Consider the following 18,294-nt stretch of genomic DNA (forward strand, 5'->3'; position numbering starts at 1 on the left):
TAAAGAGAGGTTGGCTACTACTTAACATTTGATGACCTATCCTTAAAGATAAATCATCAATGTCTGATGAGCCAGAGTCTGACATCCGGCACCCCCGCCAATTAGCTGTTGTTGGTGCTGGCAGTGGTTGCAGCCGGAAATGCTCAGTTCCAGAGCTGCTCTGCCTACTGATAGCGGCTTGGTACTGCACATTCTTCTCCTATTCAAATCAACAGGAGGTGCATATGCAGTACCAAGCCACTATCAGTAGGCGGAGCTGCTACAGAACTGAGCATTTCCTGCTGCCGGCACAGAACAGGTGGTCGGCGGAGTCCCGGGTGTCGAACCCTGGCTGATCAGACATTGATGACCTATCCTAAGGAGTACTTGGCACACTACGACATCGCAAGCCGATGCTGCGATGCCGAGCGCGATAGTCCCCGCCCCTGTCGCAGCAGCGATATCTTGTGATTGCTGCCGTAGAGAACATTATCGCTACGGCAGCTTCACATGCACTTGCCTGCCCTGTAACGTCGCTCTGGCCGGCGACCCGCCTTCTTCCTAAGGGGGCAGGTCGTGCGGCGTCAGTGACGTCACACGGCAGGTGACCAATAGGAGCGGAGGAGCGGAGATGAACGGGACGTAAACATCCCGCCCACCTTCTTCCTTCCGCATTGCAGCCGGGACACAGGTAAGGTGATGTTCCTCGCTCCTACGGCTTCACACACAGCGATGTGTGCTGCCTGCTGGAACGAGGAACAACATCGTACCATCGCTGCTGCGAAATTATGGAAATGTCTGACCCTACACCGATCATACGATAACGATGCTTTTGCGCTCGTTAATCGTATGTAAAACTATTTACACACTACGATGTCGAGAGCGACGCCGGAAGTGCGTCTCTTTCGATTTGACCCCACCGACATCGCACCTGCGATGTCGTAGTGTGCAAAGTACCCCACTTTGCACACTACGACATCGCAGGTGCGATGTCGGTGGGGTCAAATTGAAAGTGACGCACATCCGGTGTCGCAGGCGATATCATAGTGTGTAAAGCCTTTTTGACACGATTAACGAGCGCAAAATCGTCGTAATCATATCATCGGTGTAGCGTCATAATTTGGAAATGACCGATGTTACAATGTTGTTCCTCGTTCCAACGGCATCACACATCACTGTGTGTGAAGCCGCAGGAGCGAGGAACATCTCCTACCTGCGTCACCGCGGCTCACGCCAGCTATGCGGAAGGAAGGAGGTGGGCGGGATGTTTACGTCCCGCTCATCTCCGCCCCTCCACTTCTATTTGCCGCCTGCCGTGTGACGTCGCTATGACGCCGCACGACCCGCCCCCTTAATAAGGAGGCGGTTCACTGGCCAGAGCGACGTCTGAGGGCAGGTGAGTGCTTGTGAAGCTGGTATAGCGATAATGTTCGCTACGCCAGCTATCACCATGATAACGCAGCTGCGACTTGGGCGGGGACTATCGCGCTCGGCATCGCAAGCATCGGCTTGTGATGTCGTAGTGTGCAAAGTTCCCCTATGGGTAGGCGATGAATGTTAAAGTAGTTCATAACCTCGCTAAGCTTTTTTGGAGATTCCGGAAGAAACGGGCAATGTTCCAGCAGACACTTGGTGGCCAAGGAAATTGAGTGCAGCAGAGGAGACACAGCCTGCTTACTTCATTTTGATATGGCCGAGTCTGTCTGGGATTATATGAAGAGACAGAAGGATTTGCTCAAGCCTGCATACAGACAAGATCTGTGGTTACTTCTCCAAGATGTTTCCAACAACCTCCCTGTTGAGTTCCTTCTCAAACTTTGTGCAAGTGCACCTAGAAGAACTGATGCTGTTTTGATCCAGAAGGGTGGATACTCTAAATATTGTTTCGATTTAGATCACTTTTGTTAAAAATAAACGGTCAACACTTCTATTTTTTTTAATTTTTTTTTAAAGCATTCTAATTTTGTAGCATTTTTGTCCACACTTTTGCACAGTATTGTGCGTAGCCCGTAAGTCCTATATCACGTACTCCACTCTGAGCCTTCCTTTCACTTGCTGCTCTGTGTCTGGAGGGATTGTCACATGCCAGTAATCTGTGGTTTTGTGTAGTATTGTGAAATCCGGCACCGTTGCGTAGGATATGGGCAGCTGTTCACAGCAGAGCTGTCATGTGTTAATACTCGGTGTAAGCAGTTATTGTTCTAGGTGGAACAAAGGCAGTGCTCTCAGCTGTCCCGGGCATGTGCACCCATGACTCAGGAGCCTCCCTAGTAGAAAGCATTTTGGATTTGGGCTTAGTCATCTTGTTGTGTGTGCTGATAGCCATTCCTGTGGTATTTTTCTTGTCTAGCTGTAATTTTGAAAACAATCATTGGCGTAATTCTATAATTAGGTGTTTAATTTGCACAGTATTTCCTGCAATCTTCTCTGATTCTATACTTATTTTTTTCAATCTGTTGTGTTATGTTGTCAGACTTCTTGTCTCCTCTGTGGGAGGCGCTTGAGACAAAGTTATTGTGTAGTAGAACTTTCTGTTACCGCTGCAGCACTCTTTTGCTTCATGTACCGAAATAGTAGTCACCCAGATCGTACTGCAGGAGTTTGATCTGGGTTTCACATGTATATAAATCGCACACTCGCGGCCATATGACAGCCGTTCCCCTCTGACACCAGAGAATCCTCACTGTGCGCGATGTGAAGACTTCCAAGTCTGCAGTCACATAGTGACAGAGAGTGACCGCAGACTTTTCATTTCAGACTGGACAACCCTTTTATCCTCCTCCTGTGCTTCCTTCTTGAAATCCCCACAAAGCCTGGAAAAATTTTGCCGGATTTGCCGTGGAATTACCGCGGATTTTGGTGCGGATTTTTTTTTTTTCCCCAATTTTAAAGCCAAAATCCGGATGAAAATCCGCAACAATAATTGACATGTTGCAGATTTTTCCGGACCAAAATCCGCTGCGGAAAAATCCGAAGCGTGGGCACAGCATTTCCAAAATGCCATAGAAATGGCTGGGAAGTACCTGTGCTGCAGATTATCGGGAAATCCGCGGCTTTTCCGCAAGAAATCCGCGGCAAAATCCGCACATTTTCTGCAGCGTGGGCACATAGCCTAAGGCTAGTTTCACACTTGCGCTATTTTGACGCAAATGGTATCCGCCACTAATGTAGTACAGTTCATTTATTTACAGTGGAAGCGCGTTACTATGGTGCGTGTGTGTGTCATGCAGTACCCGCTTGTGTCCACATGATGTCGCACTTCCACTGTAAATAAATGAACTGTACTACATTAGTGACGGATTCCGTTTGCGTCAAAATAGCGCAAGTGTGAGTGAGCCCTAACAAGTCTGCAGTCACATAGTGACACAGACTGACTGCAGACTTGTCATTTTAGACCGGACAACCCCTTTAAGCTTGGCAGAATTAAGTATTTCTTGAATTTTGTTCAGGGGTTTTCAGATTTAATTGATAATAAGGAAAGAAAATATTACCTGATTACCATCTCTGAGCCATTATATTTTATTATAAATTCATTATGATAGCTGATAATGGTCATTTAGTGAAGAGAGCTGGTGTAGAAACAGCGCTTTAATGTTATGTATTTGTTGAAAATGAGAGAAAATGAAGGTTTTGGACATTAGGTTTCATATTAGGTTTAATAAGTTATTACCCTCAATGGCTAAACCGCAGATTTTCCGATTGTGCCAGCCAGTCTTCTAGTAAGTTATGAAGTGCTGTCATGTAATAATGTCCTCTTTATACTACCGTTTACATGAATCCTGAGATACAGGATGCCATTTCTGGCAAATCGAAGTTTATATACCTATAATTCTTATTTTATGCATACTGGCTTACCATCCATGTTTTTCTCATTGGAATTGGTTTTACTTAAGTCAGTTTATGATGCTTGCTATGTTTTTATTGCAGTAATCGCTTGTTGGCAAGATAATTGGTGACTCTCTCCTAAAGTAAAGGGGCCTTAAAGATTACAGTGGAACCTCGCTTAACGAGTAACCCACTTAACGAGAATTTCACTTAACAAGCAAAGCTTTCTGTAACTTTGTAACTCTGTTTACGAGAAAGCTTTGCTGTACAAGCGAAATCCTCACCGCACACACTACCGGTTCCGTACATCCACTGCGCTCTGACCCGCTCTTGCAATCCACACAAACACACACAAGCACGCACAAACACAAACAAACAAACACGCACGCACACACATACATACAGTGTTATGCTCACCTTACCTTCTGTTCCATCGCCGGCCTCATGGTTCTTGTAGTCCGCCGGTACATCGCGACGAGGGAGGAATCCTTGCGGTGAACTACAAGACCCAGGAGGCCGGCGATGGAACGTAAGGTAAGGTGAGCATAATATGTGTACCCTCTGTTGCATCGCTGGCCTCCTGGGTCCTGTAGTTCGCCGCTCCAGGATGTGTATGCGCAAGCATAGCGACGAGGCAGGAACTTCGGCTGTCAGACGCTACTCAAAGGCAGCGCGCTGGCCAATCAGATGCAAGCGGCTCCTGCCTTTGATGTCCGCGCTCTGGCAGCGGAAGTTCCTCCCTCGCCGTGATGGTTACCCGATACACAGCCCGTACTAGCGAACAGCAAGTCCCAGCAGTCCGGTGATGGAACAGAAGGTAAGGTGAGCATAATACTGTTTGTGTGTGTTTGTACGTGTGTGGAATGATAGAATAGGGGACCAGGATGGGACATTTAACAAGTTGTGGAACGAATCGTCTGCATTGCAATGATTTCCTATGGGAAATCTTGCTTTGCTGAACGAGTAACTTGATTAACAAGCACAGTCCCAGAACGGATTATTCTCGTTAACCAAGGTTCCACTGTGGAAAAGTCCCCAGACTGTGACATTGCAGGAGTGTATGATTCCCTGCCCCATACTGCGGTACATTTACCCCTCCGCCTGCGTTCTGCAGAGGACTCGGAGCAACCCGATTTTTGGAAGAGGTTTCTAGATTGGTCAGCATCTGTAAATCATACTCCACCTTGGTCCCTGAGGGTTTCTTCCTACATGCTATAAATGTATGACAAGGGGTAAAATCCACAGTGAAATCTGTTGCAAATATTGACATAACGTGAATTTGGAATACACAGTGCCGGTCCATTTACGCTGCAGATTTTCACTCATTACTTTTCACTTGCATTAGAATCCACAATTGGCATTAACTTGCTTATATTTAGTGCCAGGAACAGGCTGAATGCCATCAGGACAAAGTAAAGAATCCTGTGTTATGGCTGTCTGGATGTGTATTTACCCTCACAGATTTTCCTACCAAGAGCTTTTTAATTTACTCCGTGATTGGCATATACTAAGATTTGCTTAGCGCACCACTCCAGTAAGGTTGTGTTGGTTTTTTTTTTTTTTACTAGCGCGCTACAGTGGTGCTTTTAAAGGGAACCTGTCACCACTTTTTCGGCCTATAAGCTGCGACCACCACCACCGGGCTCTTATATAGAGCATTCTAACATGCTGTATATAAGGCCAAAAAAGTGGTGACAGGTTCCCTTTAAATGCAAGTCCCCTGTCTTTTACTCACATGCTGCCGTCTTTATCTTTTTCCAGCACCGTTTTGGGTCTGTCTCTAGTGAATTGTAACCTGCCAGCAGTTCCAGTGTTTCATGGAGTGCGCCGAAGGTCACAAATCAATACAAGTCTAGGAGAGCCTCGTTCTGGCCCTCATAGACTTGTATTAAGACCTTGTGATGGAACGTCTAACTTACGGACAGTCAGCAGTTACGGGCACAAGATGGTGCCGCAGAGATGGAGCAGTGCTGGAAAAACTATGAAGCCACAGGGTAAGTAAAATAAGGGTGGTGTTTAAAAAAAAAAAAAAAATCCATAGAAATGGCTGCCCCCTGCATTTCCCCGCTCTTTGCCTTCTGTTAACTGCCTTGATATTGGATTGTACTCATTTTGAGTACAGATGATGGCAGTTAAAGGGTCAGCATCTGTGTTCTTTTGAGTTTTGCATTTATTAGAACAGTTGCAGCAGCTCACGCCTGGGTTAGTGAGACATAGGTGCTGAACTTTTCACTGCCATTGCCTGTACTCCAAAGGAGTACATTCCAATATCAAGGCCGTTTACGGCAGGAACATTTTGGGAAAAGCTCGGGTTTGGAAGCCACTTGCATGCATTTTTTTTTTTTTCACAGTAAGGCCTAAGCCACATGGCGAGAAAATCGGTGTGAGTGGAGTGCGATAAAACATCGCAGTCCCCTCGGACCAATATTAGCCTGTGTGTCAGCGCACATGAGCCATTATTTTCTCAGCCCTAATCGGACCGAGAAAACAATCGCAGCATGCTGCAGGTGTAATGCGAGACTCTTTCTCTTGCGCCCATTCAAGTGAATGGGGCGAGAGAAAAATCGCACTGCACTCGCATTACACCGGTGTACCGCTAGTGCAGGGGCGAGAATGGCAATAGCCGGCTACGGAGGAGAGAGGGAGAGAAATCCCTCCCTCCCCTCCTGAGTGCCGGCCCGCCCCCAGCAGCTGAGGTCTGATCTATTCTTCTGTCTCTTTATTTATCTATCTATCTATCTATCTATCTACTATCTCAGAATTAAATGACTTTTTTTTTTTTTTTTTTTTTTTCAATGTGCTTTATTGCATTGAATGCAATAAAGCACATCCCAACCCGCACGCGGCAAAACCGCGGCAATACCGCGAATAATACCGCGGCAAACCGCATGCGGTTTTCGGGTGCGGTTTCCCGCGGTTTTTTACCGCGGGTGCGGTAATCTTTGAGAGCATGCGGAATTTTCTCAAGGAAATTTCATTTCCCAGTGCGCACAGAGCCCTAGGGGTTTTGTGCACACAGGGGTTTCCTTTCTCGCCTTTTCATTGGGGTACACAGTGGGTATTATGATGTCTCCAGGGAGGCGTGACACTAGATTTGCAAAAGTGTTAGCTCCTCCCCCCACAGCATATACCCTAGCTAGGCAGGAAACTAGCTCACTTTTTTTCTAGTGTCAGCAGGGAGGCTGACATGTCTGGACTGAGTTCCACCAGAGTTGCCTCAGGCCAGCTTATTTTGTTTTTATTTTTACTTTTTATTTTGTTTTCTTTTTCTTATTCAGTCTATTTTTGATAGGGGCAATACCAGGGTGCCTTAGCACCCCCGTTGCCCCAGTGTACGGGCAGAGGAAAACTAGCGTGCACAAGCAGTCAGTCTTCCCTCGCGCCCAAGTGGTCGGGTCTGCGTACCCCTCCTGGCTCCCTGGAAGCACCTCACACCAAGGTAGCTCCAGAGGGCTAGCAGAGCCGAGGACCTGCTTCAGCCTTGAGCCGAAGATGTGTCCCTGAGATCCCCGCATCCATCACCGACGCGTCTTCAAACGGAGCCAGGAGCAGGCAGGGAGACGACGAGTCATCTGTCCCCTGCATCCAAACCGCCGCCTAGAACGGCGCCGGTGGGGCAATGCAGGCCGTGATCCCGGGGAGCATCATTAATTTAGCCCCCAGCTTCGGCCTACATTCTAGCAACGCCCCCTCTCACTGCTCTGGAAGCCGCTCCCTGACTCAGGAGCAGCTCCTTTCTAATTGGCTGTCACACTTAGTCCCAGCCCTGAGACCAATCAGCCTTCGGGGGCCGTCTCTCTCCTCCAGGCTGCCAGGAATGCTGGACGCCATTTTCCACGTGGGGAGCAGACTTGGCTCTGCACTTCTGCAGCACTATATACCGCTCTGCTCAGCGGTATATCGCTGTCTCTCTAGCGGTGTGTGTCTGCTGGCTAGCGGTGTATATCAACTATTAGCGGTATATACTGGCTCTGCCTGCAGGTATATGCCGGCTGTTTGACAGTATATGCCATTTTGCTACGGTATATACCGGCTCTGTATAGCAGTCACTTTATAATACTGCTAGTGGCTCCTCACTCATATAACTCTACCCCTATAGGGCTGTAGGACTCTATTGCTGACATGCGTAACCGTAAGGGTGATAAAGCTTCCCAGGCGTCCTCTACGGACCTGTACTATGCCTGTACCACCTGTGGACGCTTGTTTTCTAACGAAGCTATCCACTATGCCGGGGCTGCGATGCCCCTTCTACCATGTCACATCAGACCCCGTTGCCGGACCAGGATGCGTGCAGTCTCTGGATTCTGCTCCGGCCACCGGCCAGGCAGCTCCCCCCGTCTGATGACGTAATGCCGGCATGGGCTCTTCTAATGTCTAAAAGGTTAGATGACCTTCCCGCTCAGATATCCCAGCCGTCCTCAGGCTCCCACAGCCTTCCCCCGGCTCAGCTCCCTCAGAGGAGCCCGCCTGCTTCGTCTGGTCCATCTTCCCCAGAACGTAAAAAGGCTGTTTCCAAAAGGCGCCATTGCGACCTCTACGCCTCTTCAGATTCGGACGATGGTTAGTCTGACCCGGGCTCTGTGACTTTTAGTAGTCACGATTCCCAAGACTCTGACTCTGATTCAGATGTCCTTTCTGAGTCTAGGCTTATAGAAGACACACTAATTTCGGCTGTCAATCACTCTGTCGATCTCTGATCAGCCTCCTGACCCGACTTCTCAGTCTGCAATCAAGCGGGCCAAGAAGCCTCCTAAATCCTTTGCTCAGGATCCGGTTTTTCGGCAAATTATATCTAAACTGTGGGATCACCCTGATAGAAGGTTTAATAAAAAACCCTTCTCTTCATTCGCTTATCCCTTTCCCTCTGAAATGGTTAAGCCCTGGTCAGTACCCCCCGTTGTGGATCCGCCAGTATCCAGACTGGCTAAATACACGGTCATGTCTGTTTTAGACAACGCGTCACTCAAGGACTCGTCCGACCGCGCAGTTGATGCTGCGGTCAAATTTATTTTCCAGGCTTCGGGCTCCTCTCTTCGCTCCCTGTTTGCCTTAACATGGGTCGCGAGAGCTATGGGGGTGTGGAGCAAGAACCTACGCAGGATGCTTTGCTCTTGTAATATTCCCCCAGCGGCTTTTGAGATCCTTGATTTCTTCTCTTTAGCCTCTAATTATTTTCTTCACAGCTCCCTAGATGCAGCTAGTTTGTCAGCCCTATCGGCGGCCAATGCTGTCTTTGCCCGCAGAGTCCTTTGGCTAAAAATATGGAATGCGGACAGTGCCTCCAAGAAATCCCTGTCCACACTCCCCTTCCATGGCCTGCGTCTATTTGGAGAATCCCTGGACAAACTCATATCTGAGACGACGGGTGGTAACAGTACCATTCTACCTCAAAAGTGGCCTGTATCCAGGAATTTTAAAAAATCTCCTTGGCGCAGGCAGTCCTTTCGGCCTGCCCCCCAAAAACCATCAGCCCAAGGATCGTCCCAACGCTCAGATCGAGGATCCGGTCCCTCAAGGGGCTCTTCTTGGCGTTCCCACTCTAAGCAACCTAAACCCAAAGGGCCTCACTCTGTAGAGGCCCCCTCAGCATGACGCCAGGTATCCCTCAGATCCGACTCCTGTTGGAGGGCGGCTTCTGCTTTATCGGGATATCTGGCTAGACCACACTCACGATGCTTGGATTCAAGAAATCGTCACCTCAGGTTACAAGATCGACTTCCATTCCCTGCCGGCCAACAGGTTTCTGCGTTCTCGTCTTCCAAAGTCCAAAACGCAAAGCCAGGCCTTATTTCAGGCCATAACATTCGCTTTCTGTAAAGAGGCTATTATTCCAGTGCCCTTGGAACAGCACGGCAAAGGTTTCTATTCAAACCTTTTTGTCGTTCCCAAAAAGATGGCTCTGTCCGCCCTATCTTGGACGTCAAATGGCTGAACAAATTCGTACGGATTCGAACTTTTCGAATTGAATCATTGAGAGCAGTGCTAGCCACCATGGAACCTGGAGAATTCCTAGCTTACATAGACGTTCAAGATGCTTATTTACACATTCCCATGTGTGTCTCTCATCAACGGTTCCTTCGCTTTGCCGTAGGACACCGTCATTTCCAATTCAGGGCCCTCCCCTTTGGACTGGCCACTGCGCCTCGGGTCTTCACAAAGGTCATGGCGGCCATCCTGTCCATTTTACACCCCAGAGGCATCTTGGTCGTTCCCTATTTGAACAACCTTCTTGTCAAAGGGAGCTCTCTTCAAGTTTGCTCAGAAAGTGTGCAGATTTGCCTAGACACGCTGTCAAGGCTAGGGTGGCTTATCAACTTCAACAAGTCATCCCTCATTCCTCATCAGCGCATCACCTTTTTAGGTATGCTGATAGACACGGCTCAGTCCCGGGTTTTTCTTCCAGAGGACGAGGTCTTCCCTGATCCAGGCCGCCCAATCCCTCCGCTCTCGCAATCCCTCCGCTCTCGCCATCCCACATCCCTTCGGAATGGAATGAGCGTGTTAGGCAAGATGTTGACGGTCATAGAAGCCGTGTCCTTTGCCCAATTCCATCTGCGCCCTCTACAACTGGATCTTCTATCCTCCTGGGACAAGAATCCAGCTTCCCTAGACCGCCTATCTCGGTCTGCGCTCAGCTCCCTCGTCTGATGGACTCAAGCCTCATCCCTATCTCAAGGGAAGTCCTTCCGCCCGGTTTACTGGCAAGTAGTCACGACGGATGCCAGCCTGATTGGCTGGGGGGCGGTGTTTCTCCATCACACTGTTCACAGGTGCTGGTCTCCTTCCGAGTGCTCCCTGCACTTCAATGTTCTAGAGATAAGAGCCATATTTTTGGCCGTTCAGAATTTTCAACCCTTACTATTGGGCCTCCCTGTTCGGATCCAGTCAGACAATGCCACGGCCGTGGCTTACATCAACCGTCAGGGAGGAACTCGCAGCAAGGCAGCGATGAAGGAAGTATCCAGGTTTTTTCTTTGGGCAGAGAAGCACATCCCCATTATTTCAGCTGTCCATATCCCAGGGGTAGACAACTGGGCGCAGACTTTCTCAGCAGGCAAGGTCTAGCGGCAGGGGAATGGTTCCTCCACGACGAAGTGTTCCATCAGATCACTCTTCGTTGGGGACTCCCGGATGTGGACCTCATGGCGTCTCGAATGAATGCCAAAATACGTCCCTTCGTATCCCGGTCGAGAGACCCACTAGCGATCGGCTCCGACGCCCTAGTCTTTCCGTGGGCGCAGTTCCGCCTACCCTACATCTTCCCTCCGTTTCCTCTCATTCCAAGAGTAATCAAGAAAATCAAAGTGGAGGGAATCCCGTTGATCCTCGTGGCCCCGGACTGGCCCAGGAGAGCCTGGTACCCAGAGCTTCTCCAACTGCTCAGCGACACTCCCTGGCGTCTTCCCGACCGCCCGGATCTTCTGTCGCAAGGTCCAATATTCCACCAGAATACAGCACAGCTGCATTTGACGGCGTGACGCTTGAATCCTTGATTCTAGCAAAATCAGGTCTTTCTTCTAAGGTAGTTCATACCATGCTTAATGCTCGGAAGCCCTCCTCCGCCAGTATCTACCACAGGACCTGGAAGACCTATCTTTCCTGGTGTGACTGTCGTAATCGGTCGCCCCTTACCTTTTCAATCCCTAATGTTCTTGCCTTTCTGCAAGACGGTCTGGACGTGGGACTAGCTCTCAGTACCCTTAAAGGACAAGTTTCTGCCTTGTCAGTATTTTTCCAGTGGCGGCTGGCTTCTCGCCCTCAGGTCCGTACCTTTCTTCAAGGGGTGGCGCATTTGGTCCCTCCTTATCGCCACCCCTTAAATCCCTGGGATCTGAATCTGGTTCTCTGAGCTCTTCAGCTTCCTCCCTTCGAACCTCTGAGAGAAATCTCTCTTCAACGACTGTCCTGGAAGGTTGCCTTTTTAGTCGCCATTACCTCTATCAGGCGAGTATCCGAACTAGCGGCTCTTTTCTGTAGCTCACCTTACCTGATTTTCCATCATGATAAGGTGGTCCTTCGGCCTTCCCCCGCTTTTCTCCCGAAGGTCGTATCTTCTTTCTACTTAAACGAGGACATTGTGTTGCCGTCATTCTGCCCGGCCCCGGTCCACTCTTTTGAAAAAGCCCTTTACACTCTAGATCTTGTCAGGGCTCTGCGGATCTACATCTCCAGAACAGCGCCGTTGCACAAGTCCGATGCCCTCTTCGTCCTCTCACAAGGACACAAAAAGGGCAATCCGGCTTCTAAATCCACGATTTCTCGATGGATTAGGACTGCCATCTGTGAGGCATACAAAGCACGAGGTTCTGTTCCCCCTCAATCTGTGCGGGCCCACTCTACGCGAGCAGTGGGTGCTTCCTGGGCTATCCGCCATCAGACTTCAGCGGCCCATCTTTGCAAGGCCGCTACCTGGTCCAGTGTGCACACGTTTACTAAATTCTACAGAGTGCATATGCATGCCTCTGCGGATGCTGCTCTTGGAAGACAAGTCCTTCAGGCGGCAGTGGCCCATTTATAAGTGGCCACTGCTCGATTTGTTGACAGTGTTGATATGTGTTCACTGCAGTTGTTAGTCAGGTCTTAGTCTGATGTTCTACACTGATAATAGTTCAGTTCCCACCCAGGGACTGCTTTGGGACGTCCCACTGTCTGTGTTCCCCAATGAAAAGGCGAGAAAGGAAATGACATTTTTGTGTACTCACCGTAAAATGTCTTCCTTGGAGCCTTTCATTGGGGGACACAGCTCCCGCCCTTGTGGTTTTGGTTGTCCTTCTCCTACTGCTTTTACACCAAACTGAGCTAGTTTCCTGCCTAGCTAGGGTATATGCTGTGGGGGGAGGAGCTAACACTTTTGCAAATCTAGTGTCATGCCTCCCTGGAGACATCATAATACCCACTGTCTCTGTCCCCCAATGAAAGGCTCCAAGGAAGACATTTTACGGTGAGTACACAAAAATGTCATTTTTTTTAGGTGTTCAAAACGTATACATTTTCTAGTAGGAATAGCTCCATTTTTGGAGTTTTTTTTTTTTTTTGTTTCATGAATCTGTTTGGAAGAGGGTTTTGTTTTTTTTTCCCTAAAGTGTTATGGGTTTTTTTTTTCTTCTGCCTTTTTGATTGGATAGCCTCTAGTTTGGATCGGTTTCACTGTTCAAATATATTTATAGCTTGGATCGGTTTCCATCAGAAGGGATTTCAAACAAGTGAGATGCACTTACTTATCATGTCGTTTGTCATATTGTTTTAGCATTATTTTGTTATTAATAAACTGGTTTTTCTAATGATTTTGGTTGTGGTGAAATTTCTTAAAATATGGAAGGGTGAAATATTGTTTGTATAGGATGGAATGCATCCAATTAACCATGCCCGTGTTATTTTCTGCAAAAAATCTTCATAAAAAAAATATTGAACATTTATGTAATAGAATGCTAGGAGCACTTAAAAAAAAAAAAAAAGTGAAAATAGTGAACTTTATCCACCCAGATAGATGAGACCTGATATGAAGTGTCTTCATGATGGTGGTTTCAGGGGCTGGTCTGTCCCTTGAACCATCCCTTCCAGCTTCCTTATTATGTTAGTGAAGCTGTTTGCAGCAAAAGAGCTGGAGACACTTGGGAATCCATTCTAGCTGGCCATTTTCTAATCCTGTCCGAGGTGGCTTGGCTGACATCCCTGAGGGTCAGGGTTTGTGATGATTTGTCCTGTGAGATGTGCGGGGAAAGATTCTGCCCTGTGGTGGCCCCAGGTCGCAGCTTACACAACCTTCTATCAGATGACAAATGACTATCACTTTCCCGACAGTGCTCAGGATACTTGAGAATGAGAACAAAAAAAATCGCAGATCTGCTCTGTCCCATAGTATAACATTGGAGTGCGAGTGCTATCCATTAAATCAATGGATGGCATTCGGCCATGTTATACATGTGAGCGAGCCTTTATGCCCATATTGATTATATAACTCTGCCTTGAATATTTTTTTGGTAAACGGCTAAAATGCCAAAACTTGTCACTGCCCAAATACTTCTGGACTCACGTGTTTATATATGTATGGAATTGTGTGTGTGTGTTTGTGTGTGTGTGTGTGTGTGTGTGTGTGTGTGTGTGTGTGTGTGTGTGTGTGTGTGTGTGTGTGTGTGTGTACGAGGGGCGATCCAAAAGTAATGATGATCAATAATAAACACAATGAATATATTAAAAAAAAATTATATATATTTTTCTACATAGTCTCCTAACAAGTCAATGCATTTAGTCCATCTCTTTTCTAAACTTAGAATTCCCTTCGAAAAAATTCTTGATCTTGACCCTCAAAGAAATCCCCAACAGCGGTTATCACGTCGCTAATGTCGTCAAATTTCTTGCCCCGGAGGTGTTCCTTGAGGCGAGGAAAGAGAAAGAAGTCACTGGGGGCTAGATGTGGCGAATAGGGGTAGTGTTCCACCAGTTCAAAGCCCGCTTCTTGAATGGTTGCCATGGCAACTGCAGCTTTCTGAGCCGGCGCGTTATCTTGGTGAAACAGCACTCCGGCCCGCAGTTTGCCACGCCTTTTCTCCTTGATAGCCTCTCGCAGTCTTCTTATTTGTTCTGTGCAGTAGGAGCCCATAATAGTGGCTCCCTTCTCCAAATAGTCCACCATAATTCCTTCATCGTCCCAAAAAACGGACACCATAACCTTTCCTGCTGAGCTTGACACTTTGAATTTCTTCGGCGTCGGTTCGTCGGCTCGTTTCCATGTCATCGATTGTTGTTTAGTTTCAGGATCAAAGTGGTGGATCCAGGTCTCGTCCATGGTCAAAAAACGTGATAAAAAATTGTCAGCTTGGAACTTTTCGAGATTTGCTATTGAAATGTCAACTCGTTTCTTCTTTTGCTCGTTGGTTAACATTTTTGGCACCCAACGCGCGGAGACCTTTCTCATATGCAATGCTTTTGAAAGGATTCTTTGAATACTGCCATATCAGATCCCTGTGACCTCAGCTACATGCCTGATAGTCACTCTTTGATCTGCCAATACAACTTCTTCAACTTTTTTCACGTTTTCTTCATTGAGGGACGTGGATGGGCGTCCTTCACGATGTTCATCTTCCGTCGATGTTCTTCCCAGCTTAAATTCCTTGGCCCAGCGTGCAACTGTGGAATATGGAGGAGAAGAGTCCCCCAATGTTTCCACCAAGTCGCTGTGTATGTCTTTGGTAATCATTTTTTTCAAGCAGAGGTATTTGATGACAGCTCTGAGCTCGTTTTTTTCCATTTTGATGTTCACTCGGCAGTTCATATTCAAATGAATGTAGCTCCCGGGAATCGTGGCCTATTTAAGTGATTTTTTTTTTTTTCTTTTCCTGGACTAGTGGTACCCAAGAGAGAAGAAAACATTTTATTTCAATTTCTGTGTGCAATAGAAATAACCGATTATCATCACTTTTGGATCGCCCCTCGTATAGATAGAGATAAGTGCGTTTGTGTGTGTGTGTATGTATATGTGTATATATATATATATATATATATATATATATATATATATATATATATATATATATATATATATATATATATATATATATATATATATATATATATATATATATATATATATATATATATATATATATATATACACATTATATATATATATATATATATGTGTGTATAGATATAGTGTGTGTGTGTATGTATGTGTATATATATATATAATATATATATATATATATATATATATATGTGTATATATATATATATATAATGTATATGTGTGTATGTATGTATATGTGTGTATGTATGTATATGTGTGTATGTATATAATATATATATATGTATATATATGTGTATATATATATATATATATATATATATATATATATAATATGCATGCGCACACACTGTTTATATGTAATTTTTTCTATCTCCACTGTCTCTACACAAATATGGTGGTGATGACAGAACTTTTAATGCAGTGTAATGAGCACATTGCAAAAAGCTTCCAGTGACATTTGTAAAATAGTAATGAGGAAGGGTGTAATATAAGCGCTGGCACACGCCCATCGGTGTGCAGGTAACTGAACTATTTATGCATCATCAGAACTCCGGATCATCCCAGGAGAGTGGAAGTAAATGTCTCTCTTTCTCATTGCAGCCTAAGATGTCAAATGCGTAGAATAAATGGCGTCCAAAGTGACAGATGCAATAGTTTGGTATCAGAAAAAGGTAAGAATAATCACTTATTTGTGTCATTTTGTGGATTTAACTATATTTTATACATCTGATTCTTAGGGAAGATTTTACTTTATTGATGTGAGAACAAATATAGTGATGTGCAGTCTAATCACTTAATACTTTTTTTTTTTTTTTTTTTTATATATATATATTTAGCTTTGATAATTTGAGTTCACCTTAGAAAGTAATTGTGAATTGTTTTTTTGCGGAGAGCAGTGTATAATTTAAGGATATGTTCACATGGAGTTTTTATCTTGCAAATTTCAGTGTATTCTGCTCCAAAATCTGTTAGAAGTTTGTCCTGAAACTGAACGTTGCTGGATTTATAATAATATTGTGTTTGTTTAATAACCAATGTTTATTTACATGATATTTTGGACCTATATTGCTTAACATGTGTCACATGATCACCTTTTCAATGTATTTGTATGATTTGTGGAAAATCTGAAGATGTTTTTTGTTAATTTTGGCAAACCCCTTCTAGTGTTTATCCTATATTCTAACTTTATAGCAGGTATACAGTGCTGATGATTATGTAGTTCTGCCTAGACAAGGCGATGTTATGGTGCCTGTTGTGATTGTGATGCCTGTTAGGCATTCAATGAGTGAAAACAACATTCCACTTTAGATTAGCGTATGAATAAGCATAGCGTGCGCAACGGCTGCGGCGCTGAAAAGGAATTGGTCTTTAGGTAATCAGTCTAATTTCTTTTTGCTGATTACGTTACACATTAAGTGGGCTCCGAGAAGTAACTGCAGCAAAACGACTCGGCAGCTATCATTAGACAAGGTTAATTAACTAAATATGTTTTGTAAAGTAAGTGTGCTGGCATTTTTACTTGGAAAATCTCCGTTCCTTCTACTCTTCTTTTTCTAAACTCATTGTACCGACTTCTGTTCAGCGATTGTAGACAAGCTGTGGATCTGCTGCACGTCTGCAGAAATATTTCTGTGCAACCTTGGATTGCAGAAATACACTTCATGTTTTAACTCTGTGTGTGAATATAACCATTAATATATGTTCTCACAGCAAAATCGATTTGCGGGACTCCGGTCCAGCCTCCGGGTCAGTGGTACCTAATAGGTAGGTGGAAATCCTGTGAATCTTAGGGGTACTTTTCTATTGCGATGTCGTAGGGGTCAAATAAATCGACAGTGACGCACATCCGGCGCCAGTAACGACGTCGCAACGTATAAAGCCTAGATGCACCGATAAACTATCCCAAAAGTGTTGTAAATCGGGGATCTGTGTAGTGTCGGTCTTTTTCATAATTTCGCTGCAGCGCAGGTACGATGTTGTTCCTCGTTCCTGCGGCAGCACACATCGCTGTGTATGAAGCCGCAGGAGCAAGGAACTTCTCCTTACCTGCCTCCACCGGCTATGCGGAAGGAAGGAGGTGGGCGGGATGTTTTATGTCCCGCTCAAATCCGCCCCTCTGCTCCTATTGGCTGCCTGCCATGTGACGCCGCACGACCCACCCCCTTAGGAAGGAGGCTGGTCGCCGGCCAGAGCGATGTCGCAGGGCGGGTAAGTGCATGTGAAGCTGCCGTAGTGATAATGTTTGCTACGGCAGCTATCACAAGAGATCGCATGTGCGGTGGGGCGGGTACTATCCCGCTCGGCATTGGCTAGCGATGTCACAGCGTGCAAAGTACCCCTTACTCTCTGGTGTCCCCAACACAGCATATGTTAGTCAGGGCTGATGCCGCGTCATCTGTACGATGTGACCACAGAAGGTAGGAGATTCGCGGGCCTCCCATCTAGCCGCCAGGTACCACTGACCTGGACACTGGACTGGAGTCCCGTGAATTGATCTACTCCTCTCTAATCACAAGATATTTTTGGAAGATGAAGTGTTACTATAATAATCTGCATCAATACCACTCTAATACCAGGTTACACTGCATTTTTTATTATATGTTTACTTCCAAAGCTCTTATGAAAAGGAAAGGAACAACCTGATCGCTTTTCTTTTTCAAGAGAACTCTGAGCTATAAGGGCAAAAATGTAATTGTTTCCCATCAAAAACTGCTAATTTTAGAAGGGATGTACCAAGTGTAACTTAAGCAGTTTGTATTAAACTGGGTCTCCTGGATAAGCAAAAATGTTTGCTGTGCCTATATCTCACTCCAGACGTTCAGTTTGCCTGCCCGAGCGGTTGTCCCATGACCACTTTATATACAATTTTCATACTTGTGGTCACATTACTGACTAGTGTCTATTCTGCTTTTGTTAACTTTTCCTGGATCCCTCCATGTTGAGTTATTTGTTAGCCCATGACC

General features: G+C 46.0%; 1 protein-coding gene across 4 annotated transcripts in view; it reads left to right on the top strand.

Annotated features, from left to right (window-relative positions):
- Positions 1-18,294, top strand: part of PHTF2 (putative homeodomain transcription factor 2) — a 194,161-nt gene that overhangs the window by 28,963 nt on the left and 146,904 nt on the right. For all 4 annotated transcript variants that reach the window (XM_075345200.1, XM_075345198.1, XM_075345201.1 and 1 more), the window contains exon 2: positions 15,932-16,002. In XM_075345200.1, coding sequence (XP_075201315.1) covers positions 15,958-16,002 — 45 coding nt within the window. In that variant the 5' untranslated portion in view covers positions 15,932-15,957. The remainder of the gene's footprint in view (positions 1-15,931; positions 16,003-18,294) is intronic.

This window comes from Anomaloglossus baeobatrachus, chromosome 4 (genome assembly GCF_048569485.1).
Source record: "Anomaloglossus baeobatrachus isolate aAnoBae1 chromosome 4, aAnoBae1.hap1, whole genome shotgun sequence".
Classification (NCBI taxonomy): Eukaryota; Metazoa; Chordata; class Amphibia; order Anura; family Aromobatidae; genus Anomaloglossus; species Anomaloglossus baeobatrachus.